This window comes from Oncorhynchus gorbuscha, unplaced genomic scaffold (assembly GCF_021184085.1).
Source record: "Oncorhynchus gorbuscha isolate QuinsamMale2020 ecotype Even-year unplaced genomic scaffold, OgorEven_v1.0 Un_scaffold_626, whole genome shotgun sequence".
In the NCBI taxonomy this organism is placed as follows: domain Eukaryota; kingdom Metazoa; phylum Chordata; class Actinopteri; order Salmoniformes; family Salmonidae; genus Oncorhynchus; species Oncorhynchus gorbuscha.
The window spans coordinates 67311-85597 of NW_025745742.1; the positions used below are offsets into that span (position 1 = coordinate 67311).

General features: G+C 44.4%; 1 protein-coding gene across 4 annotated transcripts in view; it reads right to left on the minus strand.

Moving 5' to 3' along the window:
• Positions 1–18287, minus strand: part of LOC124019547 (metallophosphoesterase MPPED2-like) — a 68292-nt gene that overhangs the window by 28587 nt on the left and 21418 nt on the right. For all 4 annotated transcript variants that reach the window (XM_046334910.1, XM_046334906.1, XM_046334908.1 and 1 more), the window contains exon 3: positions 352–533. In XM_046334910.1, coding sequence (XP_046190866.1) covers positions 352–533 — 182 coding nt within the window. The remainder of the gene's footprint in view (positions 1–351; positions 534–18287) is intronic.

Sequence of the window (18287 nt, forward strand, 5' to 3'; positions counted from 1 at the left end):
ACACCCAGATCGTTACAGGGATGAGTTGGACCGCAGAGTGAAGGAAAAGCAGCCAACCAGTGCTTTGCATATGTGATATGTGACCCAACCAGGGTTAACTGCGCAGTGTGTTAGGTCACAGGGGTTAAACTGGGTACTTAGGCCACCAGTAGCTGACACTATTGCGTGTGTCTGTCACTGTCAATGTCCGTCCTTCCGCGTGTTTGAGTGTGTTTGAGTGTGTGTGTACAAACAAGTGTGTGTGTATGTGTGTATAAATATGAGAGTGAAAATGTGGAACCTTACATGTCCCCTTAGTAATGTGGGTACTGTATGCTTCTCTCTCTCTCTCCATGTGTGTGTGTACGGTACCTAGCCAGTCGTTGAACTTCTTGACCTCAGAGGGCAGGCCCAGCTCAGTGAAGTCTCCCGTGTGGAGCAGCACGTCACCATAGGGCATCTGGATCCCATCTGTACGGGAGTGGGTGTCCGAAACACACACAAACCGCGTGTGTCCTGCTGGCTTAGGAGTGTCATACGGGGTAGGGTCCACCCTGAGAGAGAGAGAGAGAGAGAGAGAGAGTGAGAGTGAGAGTGAGAGTGAGAGAGAGAGAGAGAGAGAGAGAGAGAGAGAGAGAGAGAGAGAGAGAGAGAGTAAGAAAGAAAGAAAGAAGGAAAGAAAGAAGGAAAGAGAGGAAAGAAAGAATAGAGAATAAAGCTGTATTCAGAGACACATCCTGTCCTACAGTAGCTGTATTCAGAGACACATCCTGTCCTACAGTAGCTGTATTCAGAGACACATCCTGTCCTACAGTAGCTGTATTCAGAGACACATCCTGTCCTACAGTAGCTGTATTCAGAGACACATCCTGTCCTACAGTAGCTGTATTCAGAGACACATCCTGTCCTACAGTAGCTGTATTCAGAGACACATCCTGTCCTACAGTAGCTGTATTCAGAGACACATCCTGTCCTACAGTAGCTGTATTCAGAGACACATCCTGTCCTACAGTAGCTGTATTCAGAGACACATCCTGTCCTACAGTAGCTGTATTCAGAGACACATCCTGTCCTACAGTAGCTGTATTCAGAGACACATCCTGTCCTACAGTAGCTGTATTCAGAGACACATCCTGTCCTACAGTAGCTGTATTCAGAGACACATCCTGTCCTACAGTAGCTGTATTCAGAGACACATCCTGTCCTACAGTAGCTGTATTCAGAGACACATCCTGTCCTACAGTAGCTGTATTCAGAGACACATCCTGTCCTACAGTAGCTGTATTCAGAGACACATCCTGTCCTACAGTAGCTGTATTCAGAGACACATCCTGTCCTACAGTAGCTGTATTCAGAGACACATCCTGTCCTACAGTAGCTGTATTCAGAGACACATCCTGTCCTACAGTAGCTGTATTCAGAGACACATCCTGTCCTACAGTAGCTGTATTCAGAGACACATCCTGTCCTACAGTAGCTGTATTCAGAGACACATCCTGTCCTACAGTAGCTGTATTCAGAGACACATCCTGTCCTACAGTAGCTGTATTCAGAGACACATCCTGTCCTACAGTAGCTGTATTCAGAGACACATCCTGTCCTACAGTAGCTGTATTCAGAGACACATCCTGTCCTACAGTAGCTGTATTCAGAGACACATCCTGTCCTACAGTAGCTGTATTCAGAGACACATCCTGTCCTACAGTAGCTGTATTCAGAGACACATCCTGTCCTACAGTAGCTGTATTCAGAGACACATCCTGTCCTACAGTAGCTGTATTCAGAGACACATCCTGTCCTACAGTAGCTGTATTCAGAGACACATCCTGTCCTACAGTAGCTGTATTCAGAGACACATCCTGTCCTACAGTAGCTGTATTCAGAGACACATCCTGTCCTACAGTAGCTGTATTCAGAGACACATCCTGTCCTACAGTAGCTGTATTCAGAGACACATCCTGTCCTACAGTAGCTGTATTCAGAGACACATCCTGTCCTACAGTAGCTGTATTCAGAGACACATCCTGTCCTACAGTAGCTGTATTCAGAGACACATCCTGTCCTACAGTAGCTGTATTCAGAGACACATCCTGTCCTACAGTAGCTGTATTCAGAGACACATCCTGTCCTACAGTAGCTGTATTCAGAGACACATCCTGTCCTACAGTAGCTGTATTCAGAGACACATCCTGTCCTACAGTAGCTGTATTCAGAGACACATCCTGTCCTACAGTAGCTGTATTCAGAGACACATCCTGTCCTACAGTAGCTGTATTCAGAGACACATCCTGTCCTACAGTAGCTGTATTCAGAGACACATCCTGTCCTACAGTAGCTGTATTCAGAGACACATCCTGTCCTACAGTAGCTGTATTCAGAGACACATCCTGTCCTACAGTAGCTGTATTCAGAGACACATCCTGTCCTACAGTAGCTGTATTCAGAGACACATCCTGTCCTACAGTAGCTGTATTCAGAGACACATCCTGTCCTACAGTAGCTGTATTCAGAGACACATCCTGTCCTACAGTAGCTGTATTCAGAGACACATCCTGTCCTACAGTAGCTGTATTCAGAGACACATCCTGTCCTACAGTAGCTGTATTCAGAGACACATCCTGTCCTACAGTAGCTGTATTCAGAGACACATCCTGTCCTACAGTAGCTGTATTCAGAGACACATCCTGTCCTACAGTAGCTGTATTCAGAGACACATCCTGTCCTACAGTAGCTGTATTCAGAGACACATCCTGTCCTACAGTAGCTGTATTCAGAGACACATCCTGTCCTACAGTAGCTGTATTCAGAGACACATCCTGTCCTACAGTAGCTGTATTCAGAGACACATCCTGTCCTAGCAGTAGCTGTATTCAGAGACACATCCTGTCCTACAGTAGCTGTATTCAGAGACACATCCTGTCCTGTCCTACAGTAGCTGTATTCAGAGACACATCCTGTCCTACAGTAGCTGTATTCAGAGACACATCCTGTCCTACAGTAGCTGTATTCAGAGACACATCCTGTCCTACAGTAGCTGTATTCAGAGACACATCCTGTCCTACAGTAGCTGTATTCAGAGACACATCCTGTCCTACAGTAGCTGTATTCAGAGACACATCCTGTCCTACAGTAGCTGTATTCAGAGACACATCCTGTCCTACAGTAGCTGTATTCAGAGACACATCCTGTCCTACAGTAGCTGTATTCAGAGACACATCCTGTCCTACAGTAGCTGTATTCAGAGACACATCCTGTCCTACAGTAGCTGTATTCAGAGACACATCCTGTCCTACAGTAGCTGTATTCAGAGACACATCCTGTCCTACAGTAGCTGTATTCAGAGACACATCCTGTCCTACAGTAGCTGTATTCAGAGACACATCCTGTCCTACAGTAGCTGTATTCAGAGACACATCCTGTCCTACAGTAGCTGTATTCAGAGACACATCCTGTCCTACAGTAGCTGTATTCAGAGACACATCCTGTCCTACAGTAGCTGTATTCAGAGACACATCCTGTCCTACAGTAGCTGTATTCAGAGACACATCCTGTCCTACAGTAGCTGTATTCAGAGACACATCCTGTCCTACAGTAGCTGTATTCAGAGACACATCCTGTCCTACAGTAGCTGTATTCAGAGACACATCCTGTCCTACAGTAGCTGTATTCAGAGACACATCCTGTCCTACAGTAGCTGTATTCAGAGACACATCCTGTCCTACAGTAGCTGTATTCAGAGACACATCCTGTCCTACAGTAGCTGTATTCAGAGACACATCCTGTCCTACAGTAGCTGTATTCAGAGACACATCCTGTCCTACAGTAGCTGTATTCAGAGACACATCCTGTCCTACAGTAGCTGTATTCAGAGACACATCCTGTCCTACAGTAGCTGTATTCAGAGACACATCCTGTCCTACAGTAGCTGTATTCAGAGACACATCCTGTCCTACAGTAGCTGTATTCAGAGACACATCCTGTCCTACAGTAGCTGTATTCAGAGACACATCCTGTCCTACAGTAGCTGTATTCAGAGACACATCCTGTCCTACAGTAGCTGTATTCAGAGACACATCCTGTCCTACAGTAGCTGTATTCAGAGACACATCCTGTCCTACAGTAGCTGTATTCAGAGACACATCCTGTCCTACAGTAGCTGTATTCAGAGACACATCCTGTCCTACAGTAGCTGTATTCAGAGACACATCCTGTCCTACAGTAGCTGTATTCAGAGACACATCCTGTCCTACAGTAGCTGTATTCAGAGACACATCCTGTCCTACAGTAGCTGTATTCAGAGACACATCCTGTCCTACAGTAGCTGTATTCAGAGACACATCCTGTCCTACAGTAGCTGTATTCAGAGACACATCCTGTCCTACAGTAGCTGTATTCAGAGACACATCCTGTCCTACAGTAGCTGTATTCAGAGACACATCCTGTCCTACAGTAGCTGTATTCAGAGACACATCCTGTCCTACAGTAGCTGTATTCAGAGACACATCCTGTCCTACAGTAGCTGTATTCAGAGACACATCCTGTCCTACAGTAGCTGTATTCAGAGACACATCCTGTCCTACAGTAGCTGTATTCAGAGACACATCCTGTCCTACAGTAGCTGTATTCAGAGACACATCCTGTCCTACAGTAGCTGTATTCAGAGACACATCCTGTCCTACAGTAGCTGTATTCAGAGACACATCCTGTCCTACAGTAGCTGTATTCAGAGACACATCCTGTCCTACAGTAGCTGTATTCAGAGACACATCCTGTCCTACAGTAGCTGTATTCAGAGACACATCCTGTCCTACAGTAGCTGTATTCAGAGACACATCCTGTCCTACAGTAGCTGTATTCAGAGACACATCCTGTCCTACAGTAGCTGTATTCAGAGACACATCCTGTCCTACAGTAGCTGTATTCAGAGACACATCCTGTCCTACAGTAGCTGTATTCAGAGACACATCCTGTCCTACAGTAGCTGTATTCAGAGACACATCCTGTCCTACAGTAGCTGTATTCAGAGACACATCCTGTCCTACAGTAGCTGTATTCAGAGACACATCCTGTCCTACAGTAGCTGTATTCAGAGACACATCCTGTCCTACAGTAGCTGTATTCAGAGACACATCCTGTCCTACAGTAGCTGTATTCAGAGACACATCCTGTCCTACAGTAGCTGTATTCAGAGACACATCCTGTCCTACAGTAGCTGTATTCAGAGACACATCCTGTCCTACAGTAGCTGTATTCAGAGACACATCCTGTCCTACAGTAGCTGTATTCAGAGACACATCCTGTCCTACAGTAGCTGTATTCAGAGACACATCCTGTCCTACAGTAGCTGTATTCAGAGACACATCCTGTCCTACAGTAGCTGTATTCAGAGACACATCCTGTCCTACAGTAGCTGTATTCAGAGACACATCCTGTCCTACAGTAGCTGTATTCAGAGACACATCCTGTCCTACAGTAGCTGTATTCAGAGACACATCCTGTCCTACAGTAGCTGTATTCAGAGACACATCCTGTCCTACAGTAGCTGTATTCAGAGACACATCCTGTCCTACAGTAGCTGTATTCAGAGACACATCCTGTCCTACAGTAGCTGTATTCAGAGACACATCCTGTCCTACAGTAGCTGTATTCAGAGACACATCCTGTCCTACAGTAGCTGTATTCAGAGACACATCCTGTCCTACAGTAGCTGTATTCAGAGACACATCCTGTCCTACAGTAGCTGTATTCAGAGACACATCCTGTCCTACAGTAGCTGTATTCAGAGACACATCCTGTCCTACAGTAGCTGTATTCAGAGACACATCCTGTCCTACAGTAGCTGTATTCAGAGACACATCCTGTCCTACAGAGATTCAGAGACACATCCTGTCCTACAGTAGCTGTATTCAGAGACACATCCTGTCCTACAGTAGCTGTATTCAGAGACACATCCTGTCCTACAGTAGCTGTATTCAGAGACACATCCTGTCCTACAGTAGCTGTATTCAGAGACACATCCTGTCCTACAGTAGCTGTATTCAGAGACACATCCTGTCCTACAGTAGCTGTATTCAGAGACACATCCTGTCCTACAGTAGCTGTATTCAGAGACACATCCTGTCCTACAGTAGCTGTATTCAGAGACACATCCTGTCCTACAGTAGCTGTATTCAGAGACACATCCTGTCCTACAGTAGCTGTATTCAGAGACACATCCTGTCCTACAGTAGCTGTATTCAGAGACACATCCTGTCCTACAGTAGCTGTATTCAGAGACACATCCTGTCCTACAGTAGCTGTATTCAGAGACACATCCTGTCCTACAGTAGCTGTATTCAGAGACACATCCTGTCCTACAGTAGCTGTATTCAGAGACACATCCTGTCCTACAGTAGCTGTATTCAGAGACACATCCTGTCCTACAGTAGCTGTATTCAGAGACACATCCTGTCCTACAGTAGCTGTATTCAGAGACACATCCTGTCCTACAGTAGCTGTATTCAGAGACACATCCTGTCCTACAGTAGCTGTATTCAGAGACACATCCTGTCCTACAGTAGCTGTATTCAGAGACACATCCTGTCCTACAGTAGCTGTATTCAGAGACACATCCTGTCCTACAGTAGCTGTATTCAGAGACACATCCTGTCCTACAGTAGCTGTATTCAGAGACACATCCTGTCCTACAGTAGCTGTATTCAGAGACACATCCTGTCCTACAGTAGCTGTATTCAGAGACACATCCTGTCCTACAGTAGCTGTATTCAGAGACACATCCTGTCCTACAGTAGCTGTATTCAGAGACACATCCTGTCCTACAGTAGCTGTATTCAGAGACACATCCTGTCCTACAGTAGCTGTATTCAGAGACACATCCTGTCCTACAGTAGCTGTATTCAGAGACACATCCTGTCCTACAGTAGCTGTATTCAGAGACACATCCTGTCCTACAGTAGCTGTATTCAGAGACACATCCTGTCCTACAGTAGCTGTATTCAGAGACACATCCTGTCCTACAGTAGCTGTATTCAGAGACACATCCTGTCCTACAGTAGCTGTATTCAGAGACACATCCTGTCCTACAGTAGCTGTATTCAGAGACACATCCTGTCCTACAGTAGCTGTATTCAGAGACACATCCTGTCCTACAGTAGCTGTATTCAGAGACACATCCTGTCCTACAGTAGCTGTATTCAGAGACACATCCTGTCCTACAGTAGCTGTATTCAGAGACACATCCTGTCCTACAGTAGCTGTATTCAGAGACACATCCTGTCCTACAGTAGCTGTATTCAGAGACACATCCTGTCCTACAGTAGCTGTATTCAGAGACACATCCTGTCCTACAGTAGCTGTATTCAGAGACACATCCTGTCCTACAGTAGCTGTATTCAGAGACACATCCTGTCCTACAGTAGCTGTATTCAGAGACACATCCTGTCCTACAGTAGCTGTATTCAGAGACACATCCTGTCCTACAGTAGCTGTATTCAGAGACACATCCTGTCCTACAGTAGCTGTATTCAGAGACACATCCTGTCCTACAGTAGCTGTATTCAGAGACACATCCTGTCCTACAGTAGCTGTATTCAGAGACACATCCTGTCCTACAGTAGCTGTATTCAGAGACACATCCTGTCCTACAGTAGCTGTATTCAGAGACACATCCTGTCCTACAGTAGCTGTATTCAGAGACACATCCTGTCCTACAGTAGCTGTATTCAGAGACACATCCTGTCCTACAGTAGCTGTATTCAGAGACACATCCTGTCCTACAGTAGCTGTATTCAGAGACACATCCTGTCCTACAGTAGCTGTATTCAGAGACACATCCTGTCCTACAGTAGCTGTATTCAGAGACACATCCTGTCCTACAGTAGCTGTATTCAGAGACACATCCTGTCCTACAGTAGCTGTATTCAGAGACACATCCTGTCCTACAGTAGCTGTATTCAGAGACACATCCTGTCCTACAGTAGCTGTATTCAGAGACACATCCTGTCCTACAGTAGCTGTATTCAGAGACACATCCTGTCCTACAGTAGCTGTATTCAGAGACACATCCTGTCCTACAGTAGCTGTATTCAGAGACACATCCTGTCCTACAGTAGCTGTATTCAGAGACACATCCTGTCCTACAGTAGCTGTATTCAGAGACACATCCTGTCCTACAGTAGCTGTATTCAGAGACACAACCTGTCCTACAGTAGCTGTATTCAGAGACACATCCTGTCCTACAGTAGCTGTATTCAGAGACACAACCTGTCCTACAGTAGCTGTATTCAGAGACACATCCTGTCCTACAGTAGCTGTATTCAGAGACACATCCTGTCCTACAGTAGCTGTATTCAGAGACACATCCTGTCCTACAGTAGCTGTATTCAGAGACACATCCTGTCCTACAGTAGCTGTATTCAGAGACACATCCTGTCCTACAGTAGCTGTATTCAGAGACACATCCTGTCCTACAGTAGCTGTATTCAGAGACACATCCTGTCCTACAGTAGCTGTATTCAGAGACACATCCTGTCCTACAGTAGCTGTATTCAGAGACACATCCTGTCCTACAGTAGCTGTATTCAGAGACACATCCTGTCCTACAGTAGCTGTATTCAGAGACACATCCTGTCCTACAGTAGCTGTATTCAGAGACACATCCTGTCCTACAGTAGCTGTATTCAGAGACACATCCTGTCCTACAGTAGCTGTATTCAGAGACACATCCTGTCCTACAGTAGCTGTATTCAGAGACACATCCTGTCCTACAGTAGCTGTATTCAGAGACACATCCTGTCCTACAGTAGCTGTATTCAGAGACACATCCTGTCCTACAGTAGCTGTATTCAGAGACACATCCTGTCCTACAGTAGCTGTATTCAGAGACACATCCTGTCCTACAGTAGCTGTATTCAGAGACACATCCTGTCCTACAGTAGCTGTATTCAGAGACACATCCTGTCCTACAGTAGCTGTATTCAGAGACACATCCTGTCCTACAGTAGCTGTATTCAGAGACACATCCTGTCCTACAGTAGCTGTATTCAGAGACACATCCTGTCCTACAGTAGCTGTATTCAGAGACACATCCTGTCCTACAGTAGCTGTATTCAGAGACACATCCTGTCCTACAGTAGCTGTATTCAGAGACACAACCTGTCCTACAGTAGCTGTATTCAGAGACACATCCTGTCCTACAGTAGCTGTATTCAGAGACACAACCTGTCCTACAGTAGCTGTATTCAGAGACACATCCTGTCCTACAGTAGCTGTATTCAGAGACACATCCTGTCCTACAGTAGCTGTATTCAGAGACACATCCTGTCCTACAGTAGCTGTATTCAGAGACACATCCTGTCCTACAGTAGCTGTATTCAGAGACACATCCTGTCCTACAGTAGCTGTATTCAGAGACACATCCTGTCCTACAGTAGCTGTATTCAGAGACACATCCTGTCCTACAGTAGCTGTATTCAGAGACACATCCTGTCCTACAGTAGCTGTATTCAGAGACACATCCTGTCCTACAGTAGCTGTATTCAGAGACACATCCTGTCCTACAGTAGCTGTATTCAGAGACACAACCTGTCCTACAGTAGCTGTATTCAGAGACACATCCTGTCCTACAGTAGCTGTATTCAGAGACACAACCTGTCCTACAGTAGCTGTATTCAGAGACACATCCTGTCCTACAGTAGCTGTATTCAGAGACACATCCTGTCCTACAGTAGCTGTATTCAGAGACACATCCTGTCCTACAGTAGCTGTATTCAGAGACACATCCTGTCCTACAGTAGCTGTATTCAGAGACACAACCTGTCCTACAGTAGCTGACACCAGGTCAGTATAAATGGTGTAATGAGGGAGCTAGCTGCAGAACCCTGTAAATCAGAGCATTAGACTGGAGATCAAAAACTGCTTTCATTCAGGTCCAGCTTTAAACACTGTTATCCTCCCAAGTCCTCCCACAGGTCAAGGACTAGGGTTCGGGTTCTACTGCAAGAGACCAGACACATACTGAAAGCAGGACTAACCTGGCCAGTCCCTCTGTTCTTTTAACATGAAAAAATTAGAGACTTGTGAAAATAATGTAAGAAAATAAATGATTCTGTGTCTAAATTTTCACAAACTCCCCGACAGAGTAGCTTTTAGCTTTTAGTGGCTTGCCTTTGTGTGAGGCATAAAATACAATTATCATAGATGTCATCTCTAGTTAAAGATTACATCAATTGGAGCTGCTAAATCACGTTATTTCAACATAATTTATGTGATGGGAAAATGAATCACATTTATTTCAGAAAAAGGTAAAAGGATTTTATTTTCTTTGACGATAGTCAAGAAAAGAACCTTCCAGAAAAACGTCTGATTCTTTTTGGTGGCAAATTGAGGGAAGGGTGTTAAATTAAAAACTGTATTTTTCTGTCCGTTTGTGAAAAGGAAAATCACTTAGACCCTGGTCTCGACTGGGCATCCTTTTATTTATGTCAGCTAAAAAAGGAAGAAAAAGGATGGAGAGCGTTTGAAAGGACGGAGAGAAAATCTTGTCAGTAATTGAAGTCAGCAATGTGCAATCCCCCACACTCTGCCAATAAGCCATTATTTCATTAGGAGATGAGATGTCCCTCTACAGACAACATCAGCCCCATAATCAACACATGTCTCCCTCCAACCTGACACATGAACACACACACGCACTCACACACACTTGCATGTACGCACACACACACACAAAATAAAATGTGCACGCACAGAATATATAATGCAAGTCCGCACAGTCGACACACACGCGCACGCGCACACGCACACGCGCACACGCACACGCGCACACACACACACACACACACACACACACACACACACACACACACACACACACACACACACACACACACACACACACACACACACACACACACACACACACACACACACACACACACACACACACACAAAATAAAATGTGCACGCACAGAATATATAATGCAAGTCCGCACAGTCGACACACGCGCACGCGCACACGCACACGCGCGCACACACACACACACACACACACACACACACACACACACACACACACACACACACACACACACACACACACACACACACACACACACACACACACACACACACACACACACACACACACACACACACACACACAATCATTAACAGCGATGGGAGTGAAAGACATTACGAAACAAAGAAAAACCTCTTCAGAATTCAGTCTGAAAAGGACCATTATTAAATTGCTTCACTAATAAGGCGCCCAAATGCTCTGCAGTTCAGACCACCAGATATGGGTTCATCTTATAAGGTAAAAATTATGTTCTTCCTCCTTTTCAGCAGAACCTTTCATCCATGCAGTGATTTGGGTCGAGGGCCTGTTTGCCTACAGCATGTGAGGCCAGGCAGGCAGGGTTTCCTCTACCATGTCTTGTGCAGGAAGGTTCCCATTCTAGCCCTGTTATCCACTGCCTAGAAAAGCATCTGGCCATTATAAACCTGTTGGTGCAGCCTAACATGCTGTCTCAGTAGCCTTTATAAACCTGTTGGTGCAGCCTAACATGCTGTCTCAGTAGTCTTTATAAACCTGTTGGTGCAGCCTAACATGCTGTCTCAGTAGCCTTTATAAACCTGTTGGTGCAGCCTAACATGTTATCTCAGTAGCCTTTATAAACCTGTTGGTGCAGCCTAACATGCTGACATGTTATCTCAGTAGCCTTTATAAACATGTTGGTGCAGCCTAACATGCTGCCTCAGTAGCCTTTATAAACATGTTGGTGCAGCCTAACATGGTGTCTCAGTTGCCTTTATAAACATGTTGGTGCAGCCTAACATGCTGTCTCAGTAGCCTTCATAAACGTGTTGGTGCAGCCTAACATGCTGTCGCAGTAGTCTTTATAAACATGTTGGTGCAGCCTAACATGCTGTCTCAGTAGTCTTTATAAACCTGTTGGTGCAGCCTAACATGCTGCCTCAGTTGCCTTTATAAACATGTTGGTGCAGCCTAACATGCTGCCTCAGTAGCCTTTATAAACATGTTGGTGCAGCCTAACATGCTGCCTCAGTAGCCTTTATAAACATGTTGGTGCAGCCTAACATGGTGTCTCAGTTGCCTTTATAAACATGTTGGTGCAGCCTAACATGGTGTCTCAGTAGCCTTCATAAACTTGTTGGTGCAGCCTAACATGCTGTCTCAGTAGTCTTTATAAACATGTTGGTGCAGCCTAACATGCTGTCTCAGTAGTCTTTATAAACCTGTTGGTGCAGCCTAACATGCTGCCTCAGTAGCCTAATGTCAGGTTGACTGTAGGTCCAGACCTATTTATCTCCCTGGTGTTGAGAGGTTGACTGTAGGTCCAGACCTATTTATCTCCCTGGTGTTGAGAGGCTGACTGTAGGTCCAGACCTCTTTATCTCCCTGGTGTTGAGAGGCTGACTGTAGGTCCAGACTTATCTGTCTCCCTGGTGTTGAGAGGCTGACTGTAGGTCCAGACCTCTTTATCTCCCTGGTGTTGAGAGGCTGACTGTAGGTCCAGACCTCTTTATCTCCCTGGTGTTGAGAGGCTGACTGTAGGTCCAGACCTATTTATCTCCCTGGTGTTGAGAGGCTGACTGTAGGTCCAGACCTATTTATCTCTCTGGTGTTGAGAGGTCGACTGTAGGTCCAGACTTATCTGTCTCCCTGGTGTTGAGAGGCTGACTGTAGGTCCAGACTTATCTATCTCCCTGGTGTTGAGAGGCTGACTGTAGGTCCAGACTTATCTATCTCCCTGGTGTTGAGAGGCTGACTGTAGGTCCAGACCTCTTTATCTCCCTGGTGTTGAGAGGCTGACTGTAGGTCCAGACCTCTTTATCTCCCTGGTGTTGAGAGGTCGACTGTAGGTCCAGACCTATCTATCTCTCTGTGACCAGCTGTTCAACTCAAACTTAAATGAAAACGTAAAAAAATATATTTGCTATCGTGCGCAGTAAATAAGTCCCTGTTTGCTGTGTGTGTGTAAAGCATGCGCGCGCACGCACGCACGCACACACACACACACACACACACACAGTAGTGTAGCTGATTAGATTTAGTCCACTGTGGCCGAGACATCCTGGAGCTTTAGAGGATTCGACAGTTCTAGTTATGGAAGAGGCATTGGTGCAGAACCCTGTGGCCAACACACACCACACACACACACACACACACACACACACACACACACACACACACACACACACACACACACACACACACACACACACACACACACACACACACACACACACACACACACACACACACACACACACACACATATTTACACTGCTAACAGGACTCTAGTACGGCCATGAGATGTTATGCTTGCCAACCATATCTCTATGCCTTCAGATCCATTCAACTTACAGTATATGCTAACATAAAGAATCCCCCCCCCGCTCATACTAATACACACACTCCCACATGAGGGTACACTGACACGTACCAAAATAAAGAGAGGAGAAAAGTGATCTCTTCTCCCTTGAGATTTAATCCACCCACAGAATGAAAACAAATACCTGCAGCCCCTATCAATTAGAGCAGGCCTAGCCTCAGAACCTACACTATAACACAATACTAGTTTAACAGGGGAGATGTTAGCATGCAGCATGTCATTAATATACATGCTAATATTAATGTTAATATACATACTCAGTATGTGGACCTAGCCAGTTAGCATGCAGCATGTCATTAATATACATACTCAGTATGTGGACCTAGCCAGTTAGCATGCAGCATGTCATTAATATACATACTCAGTATGTGGACCTAGCCAGTTAGCGTGCAGCATGTCATTAATATACATACTCAGATTGTAGGCCTAGTCAGTTAGCATGCAGCATGTCATTAATATACATCCTCAGATTGTAGGCCTAGTCAGTTAGCATGCAGCATGTCATTAATAAACATACTCAGATTGTAGGCCTAGTCAGTTAGCATGCAGCATGTCATTAATATACATACTCAGTATGTAGACCAAGCCAGTTAGCATGCAGCATGTCATTAATATACATACTCAGATTGTAGACCTAGTCAGTTAGCATGCAGCATGTCATTAATATACATATTCAGTATGTAGACCAAGCCAGTTAGCATGCAGCATGTCATTAATATACATACTCAGTATGTGGACCTAGCCAGTTAGCATGCAGCATGTCATTAATATACATACTCAGATTGTAGGCCTAGTCAGTTAGCATGCAGCATGTCATTAATATACATCCTCAGATTGTAGGCCTAGTCAGTTAGCATGCAGCATGTCATTAATATACATACTCAGATTGTAGGCCTAGTCAGTTAGCATGCAGCATGTCATTAATATACATCCTCAGATTGTAGGCCTAGTCAGTTAGCATGCAGCATGTCATTAATATACATACTCAGATTGTAGGCCTAGTCAGTTAGCATGCAGCATGTCATTAATATACATCCTCAGATTGTAGGCCTAGTCAGTTAACAATAAGTATGTCAAAAATATACATGGGGGGCAAAACAAAAGCAGTGCCAGTGTTTTTAATCCCAAACACAGTTGTCCTTATTTGCTGATTGATCTCCTTTGAACTGAGATAATGCTCATAACTGGGAAGAGGATTCCTACTGTAGATAACTGCATTGAAACAGCAGGATTATGTCAAACCACTGACAGGTATGGGAAACTCATCAAACCAATGAGGTAAAGTAGCCCACTGACAGGTATGGGAAACTCATCAAACCAATGAGGTAAAGTAGCCCACTGACAGGTATGGGAAACTCATCAAACCAATGAGGTAAAGTAGCCCACTGACAGGTATGGGAAACTCATCAAACCAATGAGGTAAAGTAGCCCACTGACAGGTATGGGAAACTCATCCACAATGAGGTAAAGTAGCCCACTGACAGGTATGGGAAACTCATCAAACCAATGAGGTAAAGTAGCCCACTGACAGGTATGGGAAACTCATCACACCAATGAGGTAAAGTAGCCCACTGACAGGTATGGGAAACTCATCAAACCAATGAGGTAAAGTAGCCCACTGACAGGTATGGGAAACTCATCAAACCAATGAGGTAAAGTAGCCCTGCTTTAAAATAAAATGAGAAAGAGGCACAGAGAAGGAGGATGAGCGATAAAGGCAGGGGATGAGTAGAAGGATAATACTATTGTAGAGCAGAGCACAGTCTGAAATCTACTATTAAACAGTCCACTAGCCGTTTAGTCACTAGACTATTACTCACTACTAGCCGGCCTCCGCCCAGTACCCTGCCCTGAACCTTATTCACTGTTACAAGCCAGCTACTACCCGGTACTTTACCATGCACCTTAGAGACTTCTGCCCTATGTACAGTTGGAGTCGGAAGCCAAATACATTTAAACTTACCACCCTGCAAACCACTGCTGACTTGCTTCTGAACCTAGGCTGGGTTGGTCCTGGTCAGTTCCTGGATGGGAGACCAGATGCTGCTGGAAGTGGTGTTGGAGGGCCAGTAGGAGGCACTCTTTCCTCTAGTCTAAAAACATATCCCAATGCCCCAGTGCAATGATTGGGGACACTGCCCTGTGTAGGGTGCTGTCTTTTGGATGGGACGTTAAATGGGTGTCCTGACTCTCTGCGGTCATTAAGGATCCCATGGCACTTATCGTAAGAGTAGGGGTGTTAACCCCGGTGTCCTGGCTAAATTCCCAATCTGGCCCTCAAACCATCATGGTCACCTAATACACCCCAGTTTACAATTGGCTCATTCATCCCCCTCCTCTCCCCAGTAACTATTCCCCAGGTTGTTGCTGCAAATGAGAACGTGTGCTCAGTCAACTTACCTGGTAAAACAACAGATAAATAAATAAAACTCAGTTTTTCACAATCCCTGACATTCAATCGTAGTAAAATAAATCCATGTTTTAGGTCAGTCAGGATCATCACTTTATTTTAAGAATGTGAAATGTCAGAATAATAGTTGAGAGAATGATTTATTTCAGCTTTTATTTCATCACATTCTCAGTTGGTCAGAAGTTTACATACACTCAATTAGTATTTGGTACCATTGCCTTTAAATTGTTTAACTTGGGTCAAACGTTTCGGGTAGCCTTCCACAAGCTTCCCACAATAAGTTGGGGAAATTTTGGCCCATTCCTCCTGGCAGAGCTGGTGTAACTGTGTCGGGTTTGTAGGCCTCCTTGCTCGCACATGCTTTTTCAGTTCTGCCCACAACATTTCTATAAGATTGAGGTCAGGGCTTTGTGATGGCCACTCCAATACCTTGAATTTGTTGTCCTTAAGCCATATTGCCTCAGCTTTGGAAGTATGCTTGTCCATTTGGAAGACCCATTTGTGACCAAGCTTTAACTTCCTGACTGATGTCTGAGATGTTGCTTCAATATATCCACATAATTTTCCTTCTCATGATGCCATCTATATTGTGAAGTGCACCCAGTCCCTCCTGCAGCAAAGCACCCCCACAACATTATGCTGCCACCCTCGTGCTTCATGGTTGGGATGGTGTTCTTCGGCTTGCAAGCATCCCCCTTTTTCCTCCAAACATAACGATGGTCATTATGGCCAAACAGTTCTATTTGTTTAATCAGACCAGAGGACATTTCTCCAAAAAGTACGATCTTTGTTCCCATGTGCAGTTGCAAACCGTAGTCTGGCTTTTTTTATGGCGGTTTTGGAGCAGTGTCTTCTTCCTTGCTGAGCGGCCTTTCAGGTTATGTCGATATAGGACTCGTTTTACTGTGGATATAGATACTTTTGTACCTGTTTCCTCCAGCATCTTCACAAGGTCCTTTGCTGTTGTTCTGGGAATTATTTGCACTTTTCGCACCAAAGTACGTTCATCACCAGGAGACAGAAGACGTCTCCTTCCTAAGGGGTATGACGGCTGCGTGGTCCCATGGTGTTTATACTACATACTATTGTTTGTGTAGATGAATGTGGTACCTTCAGGCATTTGTAAATTGCTCCCAAGGATCATCCAGACTTGTGGAGGTCTACAGTTTATTTTCTGAGGTCTCCGCTGATTTCTTTTGATTTCCCCATGATGTCAAGCAAAGAGGCACTGAGTTTGAAGGTTGGCTTTGAAATACATCCACAGGTACACCTCCAATTGACTCAAATGATGTCAATTAGCCTATCAGAAGCTTCTAAAGCTATGACATCATTTTCTGTAATTTTCCAAGCAGTTTAAAGGCACAGTCAACTTAGTGTATGTAAACTTCTGACCGACTGGAATTGTGATACAGTGAATTATATGTGGAATAATCTGTCTGCAAACAATTGTTGGAAAAAGTACTTGTGTCATGCACAAAGTAGATGTCCTAACCAACTTACAAACCAACTACAGTTTGTTAACAAGACATTTGTGGAGTGGTTGAAAAACAAGTTTTAATGACTCCAACCTAAGTGTATGTAAACTTCTGACTTCAACTGTACATAGAGTCATTAAACACTTTAATAATGTTTACATTCTGTTTTACCCACTTTATATGCATATACTTTATTCTAGTCATGGCTCATCCTATATAACTACTGCTGTACACATTTATTCTGTCCATATACTGGCCATGCTGTCTATACACACCATTATGTATATATTATTTTATAATCCGGACTCTGACATTGCTTGTTCTGATATTTCTTTATTTCTTTCTTTGTACTTTTTGGATTATGTGTGTATTGTTTTGTATTGCTAGGTATAACTGCACTGTTGGAGATAGAAGCACAAGCATTTCGCTGCCCCTGCGATAACATCTGCAAATCTGTGTACGCGACCAATAAATGTTGATTTCATTTTGTATTCGATTTGTAGTAGTGACTGTAGAAGTGTAGAAGTGACGTAATGTATGTACTGTAGAAGTGACTTAATTACACACAGAGACATAAAAATACTGTGTGTGTGTGTGTGTGTGTGTGTGTGTGTGTGTGTGTGTGTGTGTGTGTGTGTGTGTGTGTGTGTGTGTGTGTGTGTGTGTGTGTGTGTGTGTGTGTGTGTGTGTGTGTGTGTGTGTGTGTGTGTGTGTGTGTGTGTGTGTGTGTGTGTGTGTGTGTGTGTGATTTAAAAAAAGATCTTACACCATTAAAACTGAAATTAGATATCTGTCTAACCCAAACTAGAACACCTCTTATTAAAAGGCTTCTATAACACACTAACATATTGGCTTATTGGTTCAAGTGGAACTGATAGCATTTTAGCTACATGAAACCTTATTAAAATCTTCATATACACCCCCAGGAAGAATATTACATTTTCTGACAAGCAAGCACTTAGATATGTTCACGTTTTCATAAATTACATATACTAAGGCATTTGA